Genomic DNA, 22,268 nt, shown 5'->3' on the forward strand with positions numbered 1-22,268 from the left:
TTTAACTTCACAAAGGCAGTTGTTAAGTGAACTCAGCATTCCAGGGTCTGTGGATCTGACGGGCAAGTATATTTGTGTGTCATCAGCATAAATATGAAAAGAAATGCCATGTTTATGGATAATATGTCCAAGGGGAAGCAGATACAAGGAAAACAAAATGGGTCCTAAGACCGACCCCTGAGGCACACCATATTTAACTGGACAGAACGAGGAGAAATAGTTGTTTACAGACACGCAAAACTTCCTATTTGACAGGTAGGATGAAAAACCATTCTAGGGCAGTACCAGAGATCCCCACCCAGTGTCTCAGTCTGTCTAACATGATGTTGTGATCAATGGTGTCAAAAGCAGCGCTAAGGTCCAGGAGTACCAGGACTGAGCACATGCCTTCATCAGCAGACATTAAAAGGTCATTGGTGACTTTAAGCAGGGCAGTCTCAGTGCTGTGGTACTTCCTAAAACCAGACTGAAACTTTTCAAATATTTTGTTATTTTCCAGTATGGACACAATTCTTTCTAGAATCTTTGCAATAAAACAGTAGTGTGACAGAGTGTTTTTGCTGCACAGAAATACAATAATAATGGTTGAAGTGCTGAGGACATTGCATGGTATGATATAGAAAATGATCATGCTCACTTGCTGTGGGTCTGGCTGCTGCCTCAGAGGCTGAGGCTGAGGGAACTTCCTCTGGTTCTGGAGAAGCTGCTGCTGCTGTTGCTGCTGTTGTAGCAGGAGTTGACAAGCCTGTGGGATGGTGTGCAGAAATGGTCAGAGTTGGAGATAAATAAGGAATACATAGGCTAGTCCTCATATTTAGACACTGTTTACGGTATTATGGGGGTGGGTTTCTTACAATTCACCATATATTTAAAGATATTCCAATACAGACAACTGTTTAAAAACAGATAACAATGAAATATTTATTTCACCATGAATCAATTTATCAATCAACAATCCAACATTTAATCACGTACCAGATGGAACTGCTGCATGTGTGGGTAAATGTTGCTGAGCATTGCTAGCTGCTGTGGGGAAATCTGAGGAGAGAACACTCCTCCACCAACACCACCGACCCCTCCGACACTTCCAACGCCACTGACGCCTCCTACGCCACCTACTCCTCCAACCACTCCACCCACACTGCCACCAGGAGAGGGCATCTGCTTCAGCATAGGACCCGGCACCTGCATGTCACAGGAATTTCTTTATATATGGCTGTTAATACAGACACTTGATGGAGTAATATGAGAAGCAAAGACACTCCTTTCATCAAGCTCTGTTCATTCCAAATTTATAAATGACTAAACAAATTTTTAAATTTAAATTCACAGTTAACAATTTCAAAGGTTCTTGCACAACACCTCTTAAAAGCTACCCTCTAGCCTAAGAGCCACTGCTGTATTATTTATTGCCAGACCACAAGACAATCAGGCAATGAATAATTACGCTCAACAACTAGCAGGGCCCATACACATTTTGTTTGAGTTTAATAACTAGAATAACATAATCACTATGTTTACCGCATATCACTTTGCACCCAAGTATTTACGACCAGCATTATGGGCATTATTTAGTTAGTACTTAAAATCACAGAACCAACCAAAACCTGTTTGTGTCAACATTGTCAGGACTCAGAAGACACTAAGTCTCTCCTAAATATAAAATCCATGGTAACATACAATATAAGAGACAGAAGATAATAAACCTGAGCAGACAGGAACTGATGAGGCACTTGAGCACGTAACCCTTGGGAGGGGTTCATTGGATGCATGCCTGGCTGGTGCATCCCTCGAGGCTGAGGCATTCCTCCGCCACTGCCAACAAACGCTCCATGGCCCCCCATCTGGAGTACAATGAAAACCATACAATAACAGGGTATATACACAGGAATCCAGAAGTGATATTCAGGACCTTTTAAGATCTTTTTCAAGACCTTTTCAACATAATTTAAGACTGCTGCGCCACTTTGAGCTGTAACCGGTTAAGTCAGCCTCACACCTTTAAAAGGGGAATTGTGGAGTTTTTAATAAGAATTTAAACATATTTATAACATTTTATTGCCTATACGTGACCAGGTTGTAACCTCACCTAAAAATTGAGGTATTCACCACCTTTCTCAGTTGCCTATAACAGCCTGTTTAGGCCTACTGTTTTCTATATGAAGGACTTGTCGGATTTCCTGCGAAAATCCATTGTCCTACACAGGCTGTGATGTTTATGTGCGCAACATTACTGCAAAACATGTGAAACAGTGTGATTTTGTGTTTTAGTTGGTTCAAACTAGATAACGTTAGCTTGCCTTCAAACGCCGACCAGCTGATAACTACCTGACATAGTTGTAACTTATTTTCAGTCACAAATATGTAAAGCGTATGCTGTTGGTTGCAATCTGAAACCTTACTACTAGAAGCCACTAAAAACCACACAGCCCACCTTTAACTTACATTTACTATAAATAGATTTTGAGACTTTAAAAGTAAACTCTTTTTGTGATAACTTTCATCGACCATTGTATCAATACAACATATTTCAAAAAGGCCAGAAGGGAACAAAGTTGAAGAGAATAAACTGAGTGATTGATAACGTTGGTAGTGTAGGCAGTGTAGCACAGACACTTGCGATCAACAGCTGCTGTCTGCATCCTAAAGCTGATTTGTGTAAACTTTAGTAAAACAGATGAAAATACACTGCTCAAAAAAATAAAGGGAACACTTAAACAACACAATGTAACTCCAAGTCAATCACACTCCTCTGAAATCAAACTGTCCACTAAAGAAGCAACACTGATTGACAATCAATTTCACATGCTGTTGTGCAAATGGAATAGACAACAGGCGGAAATTATAGGCAATTAGCAAGACACCCCCACTAAAGGAGTGGTTCTGCAGGTGGTGACCACAGACCACTTCTCAGTTCCTTTGCTTCCTGGCTGATGTTTTGGTCACTTTTGAATGCTGGCGGTGCTTTCACTCTAGTGGTAGCATGAGACGGAGTCTACAACCCACACAAGTGGCTCAGGTAGTGCAGCTCATCCAGGATGGCACATCAATGCGAGCTGTGGCAAGAAGGTTTGCTGTGTCTGTCAGCGTAGTGTCCAGAGCATGGAGGCGCTACCAGGAGACAGGCCAGTACATCAGGAGACGTGGAGGAGGCCGTAGGAGGGCAACAACCCAGCAGCAGGACCGCTGCTGCTGGGTTGCTGCCGCAGTAATGGTGTGGGGTGGCATTTCTTTGGGGGGCCGCACAGCCCTCCATGTGCTCGCCAGAGGTAGCCTGACTGCCATTAGGTACCGAGATGAGATCCTCAGACCCCTTGTGAGACCATATGCTGGTGCGGTTGGCCCTGGGTTCCTCCTAATGCAAGACAATGCTAGACCTCATGTGGCTGGAGTGTGTCAGCAGTTCCTGCAAGAGGAAGGCATTGATGCTATGGACTGGCCCGCCCGTTCCCCAGACCTGAATCCAATAGAGCACATCTGGGACATCATGTCTCGCTCCATCCACCAACGCCACGTTGCACCACAGACTGTCCAGGAGTTGGCGGATGCTTTAGTCCAGGTCTGGGAGGAGATCCCTCAGGAGACCATCCGCCACCTCATCAGGAACATGCCCAGGCGTTGCAGGGAGGTCATACAGGCACGTGGAGGCCACACACACTACTGAGCCTCATTCTGACTTGTTTTAAGGACATTACATCAAAGTTGGATCGGCCTGTAGTGTGGTTTTCCACTTTGATTTTGAGTGTGACTCCAAATCGATACCACTATTTATACTTTACTATTATTTAGTGATGGTTATTTGGTAAGACCAGACCCAACATGCCAACATGAGGTAATGTTAGGCCTGCACGGTGTGAGGAAAATATTCAATGTGCGATAACGTTATATATTGAGATGACATATCACTTGCGATAAATAAACATATATTGAAGTGTACATATTAACTGCGTGGTTGTTTTTAATTTAATATTTTAAATACAGCTAAATGTTGTTTCTAGAGCAGCAACATTAATGTTTACAACAGCAAAGTAACTCAATAACTTTATCTGACATCACAAGTAGTGAGAGACGTTTAGAAAGAACAACATCAGTCTGTATCAGTCCCTCCTCTCTCGCTGGCTGCAGTTAACGTTACCAGGTAGAAGGAGGAGCGGCTGGTTTGTCTCAGCCAGCAGCTGAGTTTTTAAGACTACAGACCAGTCTGTGCTCCAGACAGACAGCTTTTTATTTAGCTTGTTTTTGACATTTAGCTAATGCCAAGCTAGCGTTAGCTGTGCTTGTATAAAATGCACAGAATGAGATACTGAGGACAGAGATGATTAAAATTAATCGATTCTACATGTTTAACGTTACCTTACAAACAGGTGTATTGATAAAGTATTATCTTTTTATTTGCGAAGGTTTTATCGCACGTACTACATCAACTAACGTTCCAGTAGTTTGGAGCTAACTTAACCCTCACTGTATTCCACCGCGACGGCGCTGCCTCTCACTCTGCTGCCGCCGCTGTGTGTGTGTGTGTATGTAGGAGCTGACAGCAGGCAGAGAATGCACCCTGATGATTTTCTTATCCATTGCGTTTCAAATTAATTTAGATTTGACACTCGAGATTTAACGTTACATCATAGGACCCGCAAGTCTTGATAGCAGTATCGATAAGCTCGAACCTTATTGATTTTTGGGTTTTGAGAAATTTTGGAACCGTCTCGATCCCCATCCCTACTTATGTCCTCAAGTTACTGCAGCTGATATTGTTGATACAAATGTTGAAATACTACAAAATGCCAGCTCTGTCAAGTAACTTAATGCTAGTTAGCCCAATAAACAGACTCACACCTTTTCACCGTAAGGCCCCATGTCAACAGAACCCATGTCTTTGGAACTAGGCATGCGGTATCCTCCACCTCTTCCTCCCCTCCGCATCTCTCCATTATAGTCAGTCATTCCTCTCTTGTCTCCTTCCATCTTTTTGTCAACACTTGGGTCATCACCCTAACAAAAAAACACAGTAATTTAGAAACCTCGTTAATGGGACAGTAACAAAAGCCTCACTGATTATCCATCCTTCACAATTTGATTAACATATTTTTGATTGAGTATCTTTAGAAAAAAACAGCAATCCCTAACACATTACAACTGCTGTTTCCAATAGCTAGAAAAGACGATTATTTTTTAGTGGATTAACAGCTTACCAGAAGACCCATGTTTGAAAACTGGCGTGACACTGGGTTCATCCAGCTGTCACCTCCTCCACTCTTTAAGAAAGAAATTCAACCATTACTCTCAGTGAAAAAAAATGGAGCGTAGTAGTGCTTACTATTGTAAATATTGAGGAAAGTTACTTAATAAAAGGAGAACTGTTTTGTCTTAATACAGAGAACCAAGAGAGGCTACATTAACTTGTTGATGTGTCCTTCAAACTCCTTTTCCCTACCTTGATGTTGCCTCTCTTTCCTCCATGAGTTTGACCCCAGCCTCCAGAGTTGAACGAGGAGCTGCTTCCCTGGGAGCCAGTGCTGTTCCAGACCCCTCCGCCACCATCATCTTCCTCGTCCCAGCTGGGGTTACGGGAGGCTGCGACAGAACTCTCTCCCTTACCAGCCCAGCTTTCCATGGACTTGGTGACTGCAACGAAATCAAACCAGATGGTTATTATAATATTGGCATAATTTCCTTATAATTCATCTGTTTGAACCTTGTGGTTTGAACCCCATTCAAACAGAGATGCGTACTGTTGCTGGTATTGAGCCTAACGTCTATTCTTACCAGGTTTGCCAGGGTTGGGTGAAGGGTTTCCCCAGCCAGTAGTTTTGCCAGGTTCATCTGAATCACCCCAACCTGTTGCTGCCTCAGACACCTGACCCCAAGCAGCCGTACCATTATCCACAGATTGTGCACCTCCCCCCCACATATCTGGACCTGGAGATTGATGAAATTGAACACTACCCTTTAGAATATGACAAAGAGAAATAATAAGTTGTATAATTCTGATGACAAAAGTCGTTAAAGTCAAAGAGGTGTCAATGAGGTTGACCATATAAAATATTGTGGTCTCCTGCGGCAGCTGTTCCTGATATTTGGAAACAAGGACGGAAAAATCTAATTGCGACATTTCTACCATTCATTTAAACTACTAAAGTACAGAAATACTTTAAGAACACTTCAAATGCTGATGCAAATACTGATACTCAATCCACTTTGCCAAATGCATAGTTATTTTTAATGGTACAGCTTCTGCTTACCAACTGCAGCATTGCCAGGATTTGTGTCTCTGCTGTGCTGCATCCCCTGCTGCCTTCTAGGTGGTTGTTGCTGCATGGGGGGTGGTGGTGGCGGCGGGGCCTGCTGACCATGGCTTTGGCCGGGCGTAGCACTGTTTTTGTCCCATAAATTCACATTCTTGCTGCTGTAGCGATTTGGGTCTCCCCAGGCTGAAGTGCCATCATCAATTTCCATTTTGCGACTGATGGACTGAGGGGAGGGTTCTTCCCAGCCACTGGACTCCAGGGAGTCACCCCCACCCCCGGATATTTGGGGGATCGGGCCGGAGGTCCAGCCCGAACTTTGGTTCTGATTCTTAGAAGGTGGACCTCCACCTCCAATGCTGGAACGGCTATTCCACCCTCCTTGCGTGAGACCTCCTTGGTGCTGCTGGCCCTGTGATTGGTGCTGCTGTTGATTTGGGGCTTTCATTGGTGCCACTTGGCTGTTTGGTATCTGTGCTGTTGTGTGGGGCTTAGCACTCCCCCAGTCCTGGTGAGATTTGCCTCCACCCCCATCTCCCCATCCTCCTCGCGGACATCCCCCTTCGTCCAAATTACCCCAGGAAGATCCCTCATCAGATTTGTTTCCACCTCTGCTTCGCCCATCTCCACACCCACCTCCAGGTGTAGAGTCTCTCTGTCCCCAGTCTCCTCCCCCACCACACTGTCCTCTCCAACTCCCTGCCTCCCCTCTTTCAGTCCCCTTCCACCCACCTGTCCCTTTATCCTCTGGAGCATCTGCCCACCCACTACCCTGTTCTCCAAAGTCTCTCCACTTCCCTCCTCCACCTCTGCGATCCCCCCATTGTTGTTCTTCAGTCCCCCATCCTTTGCCCTTGTTTTCATGTGGGGGATCACCCCAGCCTCCAGCTGCCTTCCCCTGGTTGCCCTCCATATTTTCTTCTGGCGTTCCTGGCTTCCTTGTAGTGCTACCGGGCATGTGATGACCACAGGGTGACCGTGTAGCACCACCATCCCAGCCATCCCTCACTGTAGCAGGGCCAGAGTTCAGGCTAGTCGTATGACTGCCAGCCGAGGGATCATTAATTACTGAACTGGTGTTAGACGGGTACCCAGGACTGCGAGTAGTGGTAGTGTTCACGGTTGCTGATGAGAATGCAGAGGAAGATGAAGAACTTTTTTCATTTCTGTTTCCTGCTCTTGTTGTGGTGTCCAGGTCCCAGGCCACATTCTGTCGAATCTGGGTCTGCCCCCAGCCAGTATTACACAGAACCCTGGGGTCCAGGTCAGATCGATTGAGCATGCTGAGTAAGGCCACTTCAGCATTGGAGGTCTGTTGGGGAGAGTGTTGTACAGAAGAGGCTGGCTCTTGCTTTTGTCCGCTATCACTCCCTCCTCCACCACTTCCTGCTATGGATCCTCCTCCGCTAGAAGATGAGGGTCCTCCACCTCCAGTGCCTCCACCTTGCCCTTCTCCTCCACCCCACTCCCCAACTGCCCCGTCCCCACTTTCCATCCCTTTCTGATTGTCCCAAGCTTTTGTCATAGTTGCAAACTTTGGTGAGGCAGAGTCCTGCAAAACACTGCCACCAACACCTACACTGCCTTCACTACTGCTGCTGTTGCTGCTCCCATCGCCTCCTCGTCCACCTCCTATTGCTAAGTTTCTCGAACTTACACCTCCCACTGTAACACCCCACTCTGCTTCTGAACTGCCTCCATCCCACGCTCCCTGAGATACCACTGGGGTATTTGAGCCACCATCACTTCCCGTGCCCCACCCTGCCTTGTCACCCTGGCTACCAAAGCCCCACACATTACCTTCCTCCCCCTGAGCTCCAGTCCCTCCTGCACCCCATCCATCTGCCTGTGAGGCACCTGCACTGTGGTCAGAGGACACTGGAGGCATGGATCTCCAAGAAGACGAGGCAGCAGAGGAGGAAGACGAAGAGCCAGAAAGATTGCCACTCCCTTCTCCTTCAACTCTAGCAACCCCACAGTCCCTCTCATCGCCACCTTCTTGATTTGGTCCACATGCTCCCCCGCTTGAACCCAACTCTGGCCCTTGGTTTCCTAAGTGCTGCTGCTGTTCTCCACTCCTGGCTCCCACAGCTGTCTCAGTGTGCTGCTGATGGAGACCAGTTTGATTCACAGATGAAAGAGTGTGAGTGGTGATGAGGGTGGTGCTGGCAGAGAACGAGGAAGCTGAAGTAATGGACGGGTGTAGTGGAAGGCCGTCGCTAGCCGAAGTTGATGTCCCACCCTGCACCAGGGCAGGCCAGGCAGAGGGGTTCACGTTGGGGTTGAAATTGGCACCAGGGACACTACTGCTGCCACTCACAGGGCTCTCCTGAGGCCCGGGAAGAAGTTGGGAGACTTTGGAATTGTAAAATGCTGCTGATCCTAGCCCTGCCTCCACCTGAGAGGAGGTGGAAGAGCCCCACACGCCACTACTTGACTGAACACATTCATTAAGCGAGGAAGAGGAGGAAAGAGGAGAAGAACGAGGTGAGGAAGGATTGTCCATGTTCCCTGCTCCTCCTCTTCCTCCTCCTCCTACTGCTCCTCCCTTCTGCTGGATGTTTTTCTCACTCCATGAGGCACTACTGTTGTTGTTGTTACCGGGGCAATCTTGCTCCTGCACCCCTCCTCCAGCCCCGTCAGAACTCAATTTGGCCCCGCCTAGGATGCTAGGCCAATCACCCAGGTCAGTCCCATCCACAATCACCTTCCCGCAGCCCTGAGAAGAGGACGGACTGCCAGAGCCTGCCCCCCATGTGGAATTTGCATAAGTTGAAGTAGTAGTAGAAGACGACAGAGCAGCGACACATAATGAGGATGAGTTGGAGTTAGGGGGTGAAGCGGAGGATGAACCCAGGTTGGAATCTAGGTGGACAGAATTGAGACCATTCATTTAATTGACAATTTAAGAATTAAAAATACTAACTAATGCCTTGCTGAATGTATTAATTGGTCGTCCCATTACTACAGATTACTAGTCGTCAGTACAGTGAATGGGTATCATTCATGTCATAATACAACTTCACAAATACAATTTTAATGATTTTTATATTATTATGTTAACTGATGGATTGTTCGCTGATGTAAAATTGATAAACCATAAAAAGGTGCACAGTTGTGCTTATAAATAAAAGCTAAATCCTGGATAGTCACCAGTAGAAGATCACTACTGGTGACATGTGGTACTCAGTGGACTACATATCAAACTTGATCATCTTTTTTGTTCTGAGACATCAACCCACCTGTGCCTCCAGCTGTGTTTGCATTGGGGTTATCTGCACCCTGTGAGGAAGGAGATGGGGTGGCTACCCAGCCACTACCTCCCGCACCCCCTTCCCCTCCTCCACCCCCCAGCAGCATGGAGGACAGCGGTGGCTGGCCCCTCTTCAGTAGCACTTTATGGTCCTGCTGGCAGCGAAATCTTGGTGGAACCTCTCTGGACATGTATCGCTGCTGTTGGGAGGTCTGGCTGCCAGAGGGGGAGGAGGGCTGTCCGTTGGCCACAGCAATCCGCTGCTTTGCATTGTTCCCGCCACCAGGAGGAACTTGTGCAGAAACCCCGGCTGCACCAGGACTGGGGGATGAGGGGGCAACAGGGCCAGGGCTGGGGGACACTGAGCCTGGGGTGGCGAGCGGCTGGGAACAGGAGGGCTTGGCTGAATCTGGCACTGAAATACATATATAAATTTAATGAAGGTTGTTAATCACTGGTAGACTTTAATACGATCAAGGGAGAAAGACAGTGTGGGTATGTTGTTCGGCTGCGCGTGACTTAAGGTATAAGAAAAGTTAAAAAACTGTTAAGTGTCTAAACTGTGAGCATTCATGTGCATTAACCTATGCATTAATTCACTTGGCCCTCACAATAGATTAAAGTTAATATAAGAACATGGTACTGCTGATAACAGCATATTCAACAACAAGACATTGAAGTCATAACACTGACATTAACATATGGGACAGTGACTAATAAAAGCAAGAGGAGTGTGATGACAAAAAGTAAAGAAAATGTACCTTTGATTTTCTGTTCTGGCACCTAAAATAGAAAGTATAAGTAAGTTAATTATAAAGCAGAAGAGTTTTTTTTAAAAGAACCACAAAAATGTTGTTTTGTTTTCACTACCTACATATGTCCATGTAAACAATGTAAAAATATACTAGCAATGCACTGTTCAAGCGAAAATAAAAAAATGTGATACTGGATATTAATTTTACAATTTCTAATCATGACAAAATCATTCACAGATTATTAGTTACCTAATAAAAAAATTTAAATTGCTAATTAATTTTGAGATGTTTCAGTTCCAATTCCACAAAATCTGTAAGTATTAATGTTATGGAAGCAGGAATATCACACAAATTCTCTGCATAATATGCAGGCAAAGTCAGCAATGAATATTAAGTGACACTTCTTACCTTCTGAGAAATTTCCCTTTTCTTTTTATCTTCTTTCTTTTTTTTCTTGTCTTCCATGAACTATTGTTCCCTTTCCTGATTCTCCTGTCTGTGAAAAGAAATGTTCACATTCAATTATTTGTGTTACACCTCAAGCCATACTAAAAGTTATTTAATGCTCACAAAAACATAATAATTTACAACCATTTCACACACACAAAGTTAAACCGTGACACAAAATTATTAAATTGCATTTCATCAGTTCCCTGCCAAGTATTCTCCTACACAGTCAATGTTGTAAGGACTGTAATGTTAACCAGGGGCAGACAGCTTGACAACAGCTCTCGTTGCATAATTCATTAACCAGTTTCTGGAAAACATTGCTGGAAAAGTCAAGTTTGTTTGCATTATAGTAGACACTGTGATGGCAGCATGATCCACAGGATACTATCTTTTATGAGAGTAAATGAAGGGATCTGTCAGCTGTTAGGAACGACAAATTCTCGTTGGCCTCACACGACCCAAAGTAAAACTATGCAATATGCCAATACACAACTCATACCATAGTCACGTGAGCCCCATTTTGGGGAAAGCAAAACAGGGGCTGGAGGAAACCGGTTATATGTGGTAAAGTAAAGAGATCTCACATACCAGAGAGCTGCACCGTTAAATACGACTGGCCCCACTGTTTCTGTTACCTAAGCTGCACATAATTAGCACGTCACACAGCGCTAATGTCAGCTAATTGGGCAACTTATGGCTTTAACCCTTCATAGTATTCTATTATAAATGTACCATCTGACATTACCTTAATCAATCAGTTTATTTAGTGTATGAGAACCCCTACAAGGCAGATGTCTGCAGCAAACAACCTGGAGTTCATGTAAATATCAGGCCAGTAAGAAATAACTTAGCTGTGCAGCTACTAGGGACCACTAGAAAAGCTTCACTCGGATGAGCAGCTAGCTAATGCTAGTCGACTTACAAGCACCTGGTGAGCACTAACGTTACGCCGTGACCGGAGCAGCCGGGGGCTCGCGGCGGTCGGCTGTCCGAGAGCAAAGTGCCTCTGTAGCTCCGCGCGACGACATTAACCTCCACGCAGTTGACTGCAGACAACAGGCACGTCATATTAGCCAACGTTGTGTCCCTTATTTAACCGTGTATTCCATTTACAAAATATACTTTTAATTCTTATTTTTTCAGTGGACACAAATACACTACGAAACAAGTCAGTGAACCACTGCGAGCGAGCTGGTTCAGCAGTACTAAAGGTCGACAGGGCCAAATAAAACGACGAACTTCACTGACGTTTCTTCACCATTGCAACGCAAAACAAAACTGAGAAACCCAAATGTTGTTGGCTGTGTAAATGCGGAAATAACTAACGTAGGTAACCACCACATACATTATGAAACCACCAAACCGCATGATGTTGGTGTTCAATAACGTTACTCACCTCGGGAATCACATAGGACATAAAGTGCTTCTGTGCAAAAATTCTTGCAGACCTACCGCTAGCAGGCTAGCACGGTAGCTAGCCTAGCGAGCTAGTTCTTCGAGGCTTTCAAGGCTAAATTGAATAAGAAATGACATCACCGAAAGGCGAAATGTTAATCGTAGAAAAAATTGAGAAAAGGCGAATATCCTTTTTGAGCGGCTGTAGTTCTCAAGCTGTAAACAAAACATGCATAACCCCTTGATGACTGTCAGACGCTGTATTATCGGTTAGTTTACTATCGGCCATTTTGCTTCTGTATGGAGGTTCAGCCAGCATATGATATCACCAGGCTGGTTGTTGATCAGAGAGGGGAGGAGGAGCAGCGCGAGTACTGACACCGTCCACCAGAGGGCGTCTTATCACTGGAAATATGACGTCACACACGCGGGGTGTAAACCAGTAAACACGTAAACATGGCTCAGGAATCAGTCAATGGCATATTGTTTTCTGATTGTCCAAAAACTGATGTATTTATTTAATTGATTGATTTATTACAAGATTTATCAGGGTGCTGAATCTTCTTCCTGTGAAGAGGAATAATGTTAACACTTTCAGGTAGTTTTGACAGAGAAACACTTGAATTTTTTATTCCTTTAATGAAAACACATAGAATGTTTTTTTGTTGGAATTAATAAAACAGTCTAGTCTAGTTGAGCAGTTCTATCTAATGAATGTAAAATAAGTTTTTCTTTTCCATTACTTTGTCTATATTGTATTTGTGTTTGAGGTTAGGCTATTAGTTATTATTTAGTTATTATTCAATAGTTTCCCTATTGAATCTAGTTCACTGATGTCTAACAACAAATATAACAACCATTATATCAAGTATTTCGCGTATTTGAGCACAAAAGTGAAGAAGAAATCAGTTGTTTTTGTATGAATTTATTTTTTAAACTGGTTACAGAAGAAAAAAAGAATTTGCAGTAAAAAAAACATCACCATTTAGTCATAGTGAACTACAGCTTCTGTTGTACAACGTAGTGTGAATAAAAATGATGCAGTCTTTACTGCAAATATAAAATGTGGATAAGCAGATTTGTACCCTTTCGTCCTGTGTCCTCACAGCTCAACTTCACAACATAATTGAATGACCACTGACTCAAATGCATTAAAAATTGGGCACTGATGCCTTGAGCATAATTTTTGAAAGTACAGTTAAATAATAAAATGTAAGTAAGCTGTCTGAATGAGAACAAAAACTAACATAGTATAATTCCTATTGATAAAAAACAGTTATAGGAGGGATACTGACATGTACCTTCCTTATGTGCGTCTGATCTGTTTTAGTTTAAACAATATTTTACTATTCTGTCATTGTAGCCAGTCCAGCTTGGCTATATAAATGAGAATAATAATATTCCTGTTACATTGGCCTAATTTGGCCTCCTTTGTGATTCCCAGTAGGTCCAAAGTTGATCTTGGTCCACTCACTTAGAATAGTAGGATGACCTAAGACTAAATGCTACTCCACCATAGAAACCTGGCTGTGGTTTGGTGCCTGCAGGCAGCTGCCGGATTCTTTATTCTCAAATTCTACATCTCTACTGAAGCCTGTCCAGTTCAACCCATGCTACTGCTCTCTGCTGGCTGTGGATGGCATTGCGTATGGCTGCCAGCAGTTCATTGGTGCAGCTCCAGGTGCTGGGCTCCAGGGTGTAGTAGAGCAGGGGCAGTGTTTCCAGCTGCAGCTCCTCGGCTTGACACACCTCCTCCATTATGCTATCCTCTCCACACCGTGGAAAGAACTTCCTGTTTCACGTGTATGAAGGTCAGATGCAACAAGTCAGGGAAAAAATTTTGGGTTCTTTCAAAAGAAGACTTTTTGCTATATCTGTAGGCTAACATACCAAACTGCCTGAATATTAGGTTAAATGCTTATTTACCCTACTACCTGAATGGTGTGAAGTGCATGGTGGATGTGCCTGAATGAAGTACTGCTGCAATCTGATGTGTACTTACTGTAGCCCTTAATTTACTGTACTTGCAAAGCAAACAAATGCACACTTACCTCAGCTTCTTGTGCTTTTTGTTCTTGGGGCGGATATGGATGATGATAGGGTAAATGCCCTGTCTTAATAAACCCTCAACACTGGGCAGCCCCAGCTCCAGCAGACAGTGCTTGTCCTGAGACAGATAATGTGTGACAGTATACATTCATTCTAATTACCGTGAACATCTCTTTCATTAAAATGAACAGGTGATATAGCTAATAACTATGACTGGTTATTGATTTCATCCTCAAACATCCTCCTTACTTTTTCTTAAAGGATGTTTGTGCCTTGAAATGGTTACAAGTACTGAACAAAATGTGGCGCAGTTCAGAAATCAAATTGTGTGACTATGTGTTTGTCTGGCAGAGGAAAAACAATAAGGTTATCTGTTTTTTTTTTTTTTCATTACCTGGCTGATGACATCCTGTATTGACTGCAGTCGTATGCCCAGAGCCTGGTCTGGACTACAGGAATCCAACAAGAAAACTCTCTTGTCTCGTCTCTCTGAGGCCTGGATGGGCTCTGCAAACCACAGGAAACAGAGGGTGTGTTATGTGATGGTCAAATGAAGAATCACCCTTTTGTTCGCTGAGTTTCAGTATTTGGAGCATCGTGTGTGTGAATAAGTGTGTGGGCTGTGGACATACCTGGTGGGCAGGTGTTGAACTTCAACCCAGAGTCCACGGGTTGCAGCAGCCTCTCTATGAGACCACGGGAGAGAAGACGGGGGGAGAAGATGACCGGCCGCTTAGTCTGAACCTGCACCGGCTGCACTACACTGTACGGGATCAAGTGCTCCTCGTGACCTGAGGGTACAGGCACACATGAAGGTACGCACACAGAAAACTGATACTATACAGATTTGGTGTTCCTAGGGAATACTATGGCTAGATCTTACGTTTGCTCAGTGTGTAAAGGACATGCTTTGTGGAACCAATCCCACGGCAAACGGGGTCCGCTGCCTTCACCAATCGTAGACGTCCATATGCTTTTTTCAAAAACTACATTTAGGGAAATGGGGGGAATGAAACAATAGTTACATAATCTAAAAGCTGTAACTGTGGTTACCAGTTCTGCCACAGTTTAGTTAAGCACAGTGACTGAAATTTAGCCTGCTGTTCATTTCAATATGAGCAGACTTACCACTTTCTTCTTAAGGTCCTTTTGCTCCAGGGCCATTTTTCGTAGCCTTACAAGTAACAACTGTTGTGCCCTGAGATGGAAAATGGTACAGTCCAGGTTATTTACACTCCTAATTCTGCATAAATAAAATATGGCGCTACATGCTACTATTGTTCAAATCAGGTTAATGTTTGTCTTTCAGAGCTACTGTAAAAAAAATCCTCATTGGCCAGAATTAGAATCCAGTCTAAAACAACATAGCCTAGCTGTCAAATGTCTAATTGTCGTACCTGTTGTAGTTTGGCATGGCTCCTGCCTGCAGGGGCTTGGCTGTGCGTGGGTCCACCAGTGAACAGCGCCAATTGTATTTTCCATTGTACCTCGTGTCTGTGACATGTATAATGTCATCGCAGGACACACGCAAAGACAGCGGGTCACCGTGAGGCTCCATGTTGAGATTGACACGCACATAGAAGGAGTCGGCACCCACAAAAGTAGGCAATGACATCTGTGCACACAGCTTGGCGTATGCTGAGGACAGGGGAGAAAAGAAGGGACAGCTCAGTCTCACCTTTCTGAGACACGAGTGAACACAAGTTTACATGTGTGATGGAGAGTAGTTTCAAGACTTAATGCTTAATTAAAAATTTTTTTAAATCTCTGAGAAAATGGACTCACCCTCTGGGTTGCTCTGGTGTTTGAGTGTTGATGGCTCGGTCCACCACTGCAGAGAAAAGTGGGCTACCTCAGCAGTGCACTGACCCAGCAGCACACTGCCCCCACCAAACAGAACCCGGTCAAGCTGGATAACATGACGAGAAAACTGCACGTTAATGCTCCAGCCGCACATTCTTATGGTCATTGTTTTTCTATTCCTTATGTTTCATTTCATTTACACTTTTTGCAAATAAAGGAGCTTGCAAAACATTTTTCACACATTACAGCCAAAGGTGTAATGTGTATTTGTCTAAAAATGAAAAAACAAAAATAGATGATATCACATAATTTATTCACCATACAGACACACACCTCCAGCAGCTCACTCCCCTCCTTCAGTCCGCATTGTTCGGCTGGGGAACCAGCTCTCACGTAGCTGACAAAGATCCCTGTGCTGTTTCCACCGACTATCCTAATGTCGTCAGCTAGACTGGCTCTTCTGTACTTGGGTGAGATGGGGGGACTTGAAGATGGGGAGATGGGGGGTGTCCTGAGAGATGAAAAGGATGGGCAGCAATAAGATAAGGATGGTGTGACACACACATCAGGCAGATGTGTCAGATCTGGCAAAGAGCAGTACAACTACAAGACTTTATATAATCAAAAGCTTAACTTTTCTGTTTGTTCTGTGCTCTAAGAATTTCTTTCAACGTATATTCACGTCAATTTGAATATAATACAATAACCCTTTCAAAAGTGTTATAAACATTTAATGAACTGTTAATCACTTTCTATTAAATTGCTTAAAATTATATTTGTTATATATGGAGGCTTTGAAACTGATGATGCACTTGTGTAACAGCTGTAAAAGGTCCAGGGGGCAATATTCAAACCATACCTTTGTAAATTAAATCCCTTAAATTGTTTGATACTGCAGTACCTTTAGTTGCATCAAAACTGTGAAGCTGTACCTGTGAACACTGGGATTGGGTGTGTGTGGAGAGCATGCAGGCAGGTTGACCAGGTCAGGAGGGAAGAGATGAGAGTTTAGGGAGGTCCAGGAACCACACAAAGAAGGTTCACTCTGCTCACCTGAAAACACCAGAGAGACTCAAAACTTAAGCTCATAATATACTGCATGAAAAGCAAGCTTCTCTGGTTTTGTTTTATTGTACTTTGATGCCAAATGAAAAATACAGACAATCATTTAGAAGTTCATTTACTTTTATTCTGAATGACTGATAATGAGGACAAGGCTGGTCCTCACTAACAAAGAAGACTGTGACAGTTGTTCATGCAAAACTTGACAGACTCAAATATACCTGAAATGTTATCATTCTCATCACTGCCGCCGGATTCCAAATCGAACCTTTTCAGAGCAGGAAAAAGGGATGTTAATTGAATGGAGGTGAAGAAATTAGTTACAACAGGCTGAAAATATGAATTGGCAGGGTTATGTGGGGCTGATAAACTCACTCTGTGTTGAATCGTCGGCTGATGGAGTTCATACAGGGAGGAAAGGGAAACGTGGAAAGCCGATTTATTTCCTTTTCATTGTCTTCTGTCTGAGGGTAGAGAGATAAAGATTCTGTGACTCTTTCATTCTTTCTGTTTTTTTCTTTCGTTCCTGTGCTTGTTAATGAGCAGAGTTGTGATACTCACTGATGAAAAGAGATTCTCCTCTGAGTTGGAACGAGAATCTGTGAAGGAGCGGAAAGAATATTTAAATAAATGAAGTCCTTAACTACAACTACTACATTTCCCTGTGCGAAACCAGAGAAGCATCTTCCAGGTGTTGGTGCACACAACTTACCCTCTGAGTTTTCATTGGTTTGGCCTCTCATCTGTGGCACACAAAAAAACTGGTAAATAGAGTATGACCTTACAGCTAGTGAGAAGTATTGTGCAAGTTCTAACACGCTAAGAGTTGCATAAGAATCTATTATAATATCTCATACTCATGGCAATAATAATGCCCTACTGTAGCTGAAGAAATTTACTTTGAAGTCTGAAATGTGCGTTCCTGGCATAGTGTAATAACAACACAAGAAAACAAGAAAAAACGGGAGAAAACATGTTGTTGCAGTCCCACAGTTACGTCCCTTGGAAATTATCCCTTACAGTACACAAAGAAGCAGTGGAGGTAGTTACACCACATGAACAGAAACTCATGTGACTGACAGCAGCAACACATTCCCACGACAAGGAGCAGTGAAACTGATTTAATTCAAGACTATGGTGATGGTGTTTTGACTGCTGTTTTGAATATGAGTAAAATAATAGGTATGGTAACCAGGGAGATAAATGGTAACCCCGACCTTTCGTAGCAGCAGACGGGTGCTATTGGCCTGGGGTCTCAAGTCCAGGCCGATGGAACAGCAGGGGCCGTAGCACTGGTCCTCACTGCACAGGGACAGGTGGGACTGGGGTGCAGACACAGGGAACAATATATGTATAATAGGGCTTGTGGTTGCATTGAAAAGAGGGTACTGTACTCCTAACTTGCTGTGCTCCTGTGTCAACTCACACAGTGTGGACACGGGCTGCTCTGCTCCATTTGCTCCCGGCTCCTCTCCCTCTCTCTCTCCAGCTCCCTCTGTTGCTGCTCTATGTTGGCCTGCAGCTCAGCAATGCATTTACGCAGACGGTTCTTATCCAGCAGACAGTCAGTGTACTCCAACTGCAGGCTGTCTCGACTATGTAGAGCCTGATAAAAAGATGAAGAAAGACGTTTCCATGGTATATGCTAATGCAAATATGGGGGAAATTAAACATGCACCAGGCTACACACTGCAACTACAACTGAGCTTCAGTGCTTAAGGCTTGTGCAGACTACAGCGTCGGACAATGGCCGTGCCGTTCACACTACACAACTTGCCCTCTTGTGACGGGAATCTTGAAGTCGTTGTGGCGTTCACACTACATGACTGATCGGTGACAGGGGGTCACACACTATGCGAGCTGACAGCGGCTCTGTCACCCGACGCAGGTCTCCAAACCACGTTTTGTTAAGAAAACACACGTGAAATGACGCACACCTAAAGACAAAACAGCTGTTGTTTGTTATTATAAAGATAGCAATTATAAAGACAAATAATATGAGTGAAAGAATGGATTAGTACACGCAGGTAGCAGGGATTGTCTGAGCTACAAAGAGAGCTGGAGGAGGTGAGTAAAAAGTGTTTTGTGGTGAAAAAGTAGCTGCCTGTTCTGCCAGCTACCTGCTCTCATTGGCTGGATGTGGATGTTGAGTCTGCCGACTCCAACAGACATTTGGCATGCTAGATATCTGGCAGACGTCGGCGATGTGTCAGAAATGTGTCGGGAAGCCTTTGTGATGCGTCGTTGAGTAGTTCACACATAACGACTGGCGACCGCCGATCAAGCACTGATTTACTCCGGATCACAAGCAGCAAATCGGGCTAAAGCCTAGTGTGAATTAGTGTGAACCAGTGTGAACTAGGCTTTAGTGGTCCCCAGGGGGTACTAATCCATCCTCAGATTCAGACCTTCCATTCACACTGACCTGGTCTCTTTCCTTTTCCAGTTCCATGATCTGGTTGAAATAGGACACACTCCTCTTCTGCTCAGTCTCCCAGTCCAGCTGGAGAGTTCCCACCTTCAACTGCAGCTGCTTGCACTGGGACTCCAACTACAAACACAGTTTATCATTACAACCTCTATTCAAAGGCAGAGAAGAAATGAAACACTGGCTTTGGCAGTGAATCAAACGCTTCAACAACTGATTAAAGTCAGAAATGTAATCTTTAACATCAACTGTTCACCTTGTCCCTGTGCTCCTCAGTGCTCTGTAGCTCTGCCTGTATTCTGGTAATGATATCACAGAGCTCCTGCCTTTGCTCTGCAGACTCCTTGCGGTCCTGCTGCAGGATATCCATCAGAGCCTCGGGTAACATCAGAAAGAACATTTTTAGAGCATAAAACACTGCACCTTTAGAGACATCACTTTAAAACTAATCAAAAAAGTACAGTGGCTGATTCTGACACAAAATAAGACAGTTATAAAGGTGTTTCGGATGATAAACATTGTAGGTTTAAAAACATACTATAACTCCAGTGGCAGGAACTGTGTCGCTCATCTGAGTTCCTGTATTCTCATGTTTCCGAACCTCAATACTGTGCAGTGGCTTTTCTGGTAAAGCAGGTGAAGAACCATTGATTTCATCAGAGAGCACACATTTGGCTGGCATAGTAGGCCCTGAAGTATCCATTGTTTGTTTCTCTTCCTCTGTCAACCTGGACCGTAGTTCCTCTACCTGTATGGAGAACAAGCAAAGCAGACATACCCTGAAATTTTGAAATGTAGGCGTTTATTTTTGTCATGCTATTGTAAAACAGCTGTTTGAAATGCAATGGCATGGCTAATGGGCTTTAAGGATAACAATTTAATATAAGATTAATGACACATAAGCTTTTAACAACTAACAATAACCTATAAGTACAGGACTATTATGTAGCATACCTGGTACAAACATATAGTTGAGGGCAAACCAAGCACACTTACAATACCTACTACATTCCTCTATTAGCTGGCACACTGCACATAAGGTAACAAGACTATAGAGGTAAAGGTTATTGATATCATCACCACAAACATTTCCAGGTATTCACAACCAAGTGGTTCATTTGTCAGTGGTATGGCCGACATGTTGTGACAGCACACAAACTGCGTCCTAATCTACGCAGTTGGTTAGGACCGCTCATTTCAGTTGCAGATTTGTGCCAGCTGAAATACTTTTACTTGAACTGCCTTGGGTGAAATTCTAAAACTTTTAAAAAATCTCTCCATGTCTCTGCATATGACATGGTTTTGCAACAAACTGTCTCTCTGGCAAACAGACCCTTGTTTAGTGTAAAGCAACAGGGAACGGTGGGAATAAGTTGGGGGACTTGTGACAAGAAGATCACAATTATTAGCAAATTCACCATTTCTGCAGCAAGTATACAGCTGCTTTTTGAATCATGACCAGCTAAGGAATGTGGTGGTAGAAAGGGAATGACTCATCCTCTCATTTCACTCTTACCACTGAGAAGCCTCTGAATGCTTCAGCTGAGTTTTTCAGTGAAAGACTGTGGTTAGGTTAGACAACTCCTTGGTATCAATATCTGTAAGTTCAATGAGTTTAAAACCTGGTTGTGGTTAACAAACATGCACTTTAAATCTAAATGTAAAATAAGTTGAAACTTAATATAAATACATAATGGAATGGAAAGTGTACAGTCTCTGTTTTTATGCTCTTCTCAAGTAACCTACCTGCCCCAGTAGTTCTCTCTCACGGATGGAGGCCTTGCGTTGTTCCTCCAGGGCCCTGGAGTACTTCACAGCCTGTTCCAGGTGCCTATCCTTCAGCTTGCTCAGCTCTCGACTGGCCGACTCCCAGTCCTGACGCAGCCTTGAGATCACAAATCATCCAGTGTACACATTCTCTTATTTTTTCTTGTTGATGTAGTTTTGTGAAAAACATGGTAAACGATGTGTTTTCTGTGACATTTTCCGGTGGCGCTGCTCGGCTGGCGACACGGACTCATGCTGTCGCTGGTATCTCTTAAGTTTTTGAGAGGATTAGACACTTGATTTTTAATTTTCAAGATCAGTTAATTTCTAAAGTAAGTCGTCGACATGGCGATATTTATAAGGCTTTTTATTGGTTTGTTTATCGCGCATCTGGTAGCAGTCTGTTACTCGCACACAATGGCGTGCAGGTGGAGCAACGACCAAACACTAACATACACGAGAGAGGATCTGCTTCTGTACCGTTCAGTTGATTACAATCCGCCTGTGGACCTTCCGGATTGCCTGAAAGCTAGGAGAGTGGAAAGCAAACGCCGGCGGAAAAGAGGTCAAAGAGGTGGCGTCAGACAGCGTTTTCGACGACGCGGTTGCAGACCGCCGTTACCTGCAATTATCCTGAGCAACGTTAGATCGTTACAACAAAAGATGGAAGAACTACGCATTAAAGCTAAAGCATGCTTTGAGTTCCGGGACGCAGGTCTTCTGGTGCTCACTGAAACTTGGCTTCGCCCTGAGATGCCCAGCTCGCTGATAGAGGTACAAGGTTTCTCTCTTATTCGGGCGGATAGATCTGCCACCTCGGGGAAGAGCAAAGGCGGTGGCATCTGTGTGTTTGTAAATGACCGCTGGTGTAGTCATACGACAGTTAAATCCACGGTATGTAATCAAGACATTGAACTCTTATGTTTAAGTTTGAGACCCTTTTACCTACCCAGAGAGTTTGGGAACATTTTGATTTGTGTTGTGTACGTCCCTCCGTCGGGCAAAGCAGCAAATGCCGTGAGCATTATAAGAGACTGTATTCAGGTTCAACTTCAACATAC

The 22,268-nt window shown here is 44.0% G+C and overlaps 2 protein-coding genes across 2 annotated transcripts in view; both read right to left on the reverse strand.

Annotated features, from left to right (window-relative positions):
* Window positions 1-12,430, reverse strand: part of LOC123985481 (trinucleotide repeat-containing gene 6B protein-like) — a 22,255-nt gene extending 9,825 nt beyond the window's left edge. The window contains exons 1-12 of the mRNA XM_046073021.1: window positions 12,100-12,430; window positions 10,662-10,749; window positions 10,260-10,281; window positions 9,488-9,913; window positions 6,243-9,110; window positions 5,767-5,919; window positions 5,435-5,625; window positions 5,193-5,255; window positions 4,837-4,992; window positions 1,707-1,844; window positions 976-1,185; window positions 638-745 (exon numbers count right to left, since the gene is read on the reverse strand). Coding sequence (XP_045928977.1) covers window positions 638-745; window positions 976-1,185; window positions 1,707-1,844; window positions 4,837-4,992; window positions 5,193-5,255; window positions 5,435-5,625; window positions 5,767-5,919; window positions 6,243-9,110; window positions 9,488-9,913; window positions 10,260-10,281; window positions 10,662-10,718 — 4,392 coding nt within the window. The 5' untranslated portion in view covers window positions 10,719-10,749; window positions 12,100-12,430. The remainder of the gene's footprint in view (window positions 1-637; window positions 746-975; window positions 1,186-1,706; window positions 1,845-4,836; window positions 4,993-5,192; window positions 5,256-5,434; window positions 5,626-5,766; window positions 5,920-6,242; window positions 9,111-9,487; window positions 9,914-10,259; window positions 10,282-10,661; window positions 10,750-12,099) is intronic.
* A 597-nt stretch (window positions 12,431-13,027) lies between these two features.
* Window positions 13,028-22,268, reverse strand: part of zmp:0000000896 (caspase recruitment domain-containing protein 10) — a 22,682-nt gene continuing 13,441 nt past the window's right edge. Inside the window, exons 5-24 of the mRNA XM_046073035.1 lie at window positions 21,187-21,325; window positions 19,979-20,188; window positions 19,697-19,816; window positions 19,438-19,563; window positions 18,439-18,618; window positions 18,230-18,334; window positions 17,725-17,755; window positions 17,574-17,611; window positions 17,388-17,476; window positions 17,234-17,280; window positions 16,883-17,003; window positions 16,284-16,461; window positions 15,933-16,056; window positions 15,545-15,785; window positions 15,276-15,345; window positions 15,031-15,133; window positions 14,780-14,938; window positions 14,542-14,654; window positions 14,150-14,265; window positions 13,028-13,890 (exon numbers count right to left, since the gene is read on the reverse strand). Of these exons, the coding sequence (XP_045928991.1) occupies window positions 13,683-13,890; window positions 14,150-14,265; window positions 14,542-14,654; window positions 14,780-14,938; window positions 15,031-15,133; window positions 15,276-15,345; window positions 15,545-15,785; window positions 15,933-16,056; window positions 16,284-16,461; window positions 16,883-17,003; window positions 17,234-17,280; window positions 17,388-17,476; window positions 17,574-17,611; window positions 17,725-17,755; window positions 18,230-18,334; window positions 18,439-18,618; window positions 19,438-19,563; window positions 19,697-19,816; window positions 19,979-20,188; window positions 21,187-21,325 (2,518 nt within the window). The 3' untranslated portion in view covers window positions 13,028-13,682. The remainder of the gene's footprint in view (window positions 13,891-14,149; window positions 14,266-14,541; window positions 14,655-14,779; window positions 14,939-15,030; window positions 15,134-15,275; window positions 15,346-15,544; window positions 15,786-15,932; window positions 16,057-16,283; window positions 16,462-16,882; window positions 17,004-17,233; window positions 17,281-17,387; window positions 17,477-17,573; window positions 17,612-17,724; window positions 17,756-18,229; window positions 18,335-18,438; window positions 18,619-19,437; window positions 19,564-19,696; window positions 19,817-19,978; window positions 20,189-21,186; window positions 21,326-22,268) is intronic.

The sequence above is a fragment of the Micropterus dolomieu genome, linkage group LG02 (genome assembly GCF_021292245.1).
Source record: "Micropterus dolomieu isolate WLL.071019.BEF.003 ecotype Adirondacks linkage group LG02, ASM2129224v1, whole genome shotgun sequence".
Classification (NCBI taxonomy): Eukaryota; Metazoa; Chordata; class Actinopteri; order Centrarchiformes; family Centrarchidae; genus Micropterus; species Micropterus dolomieu.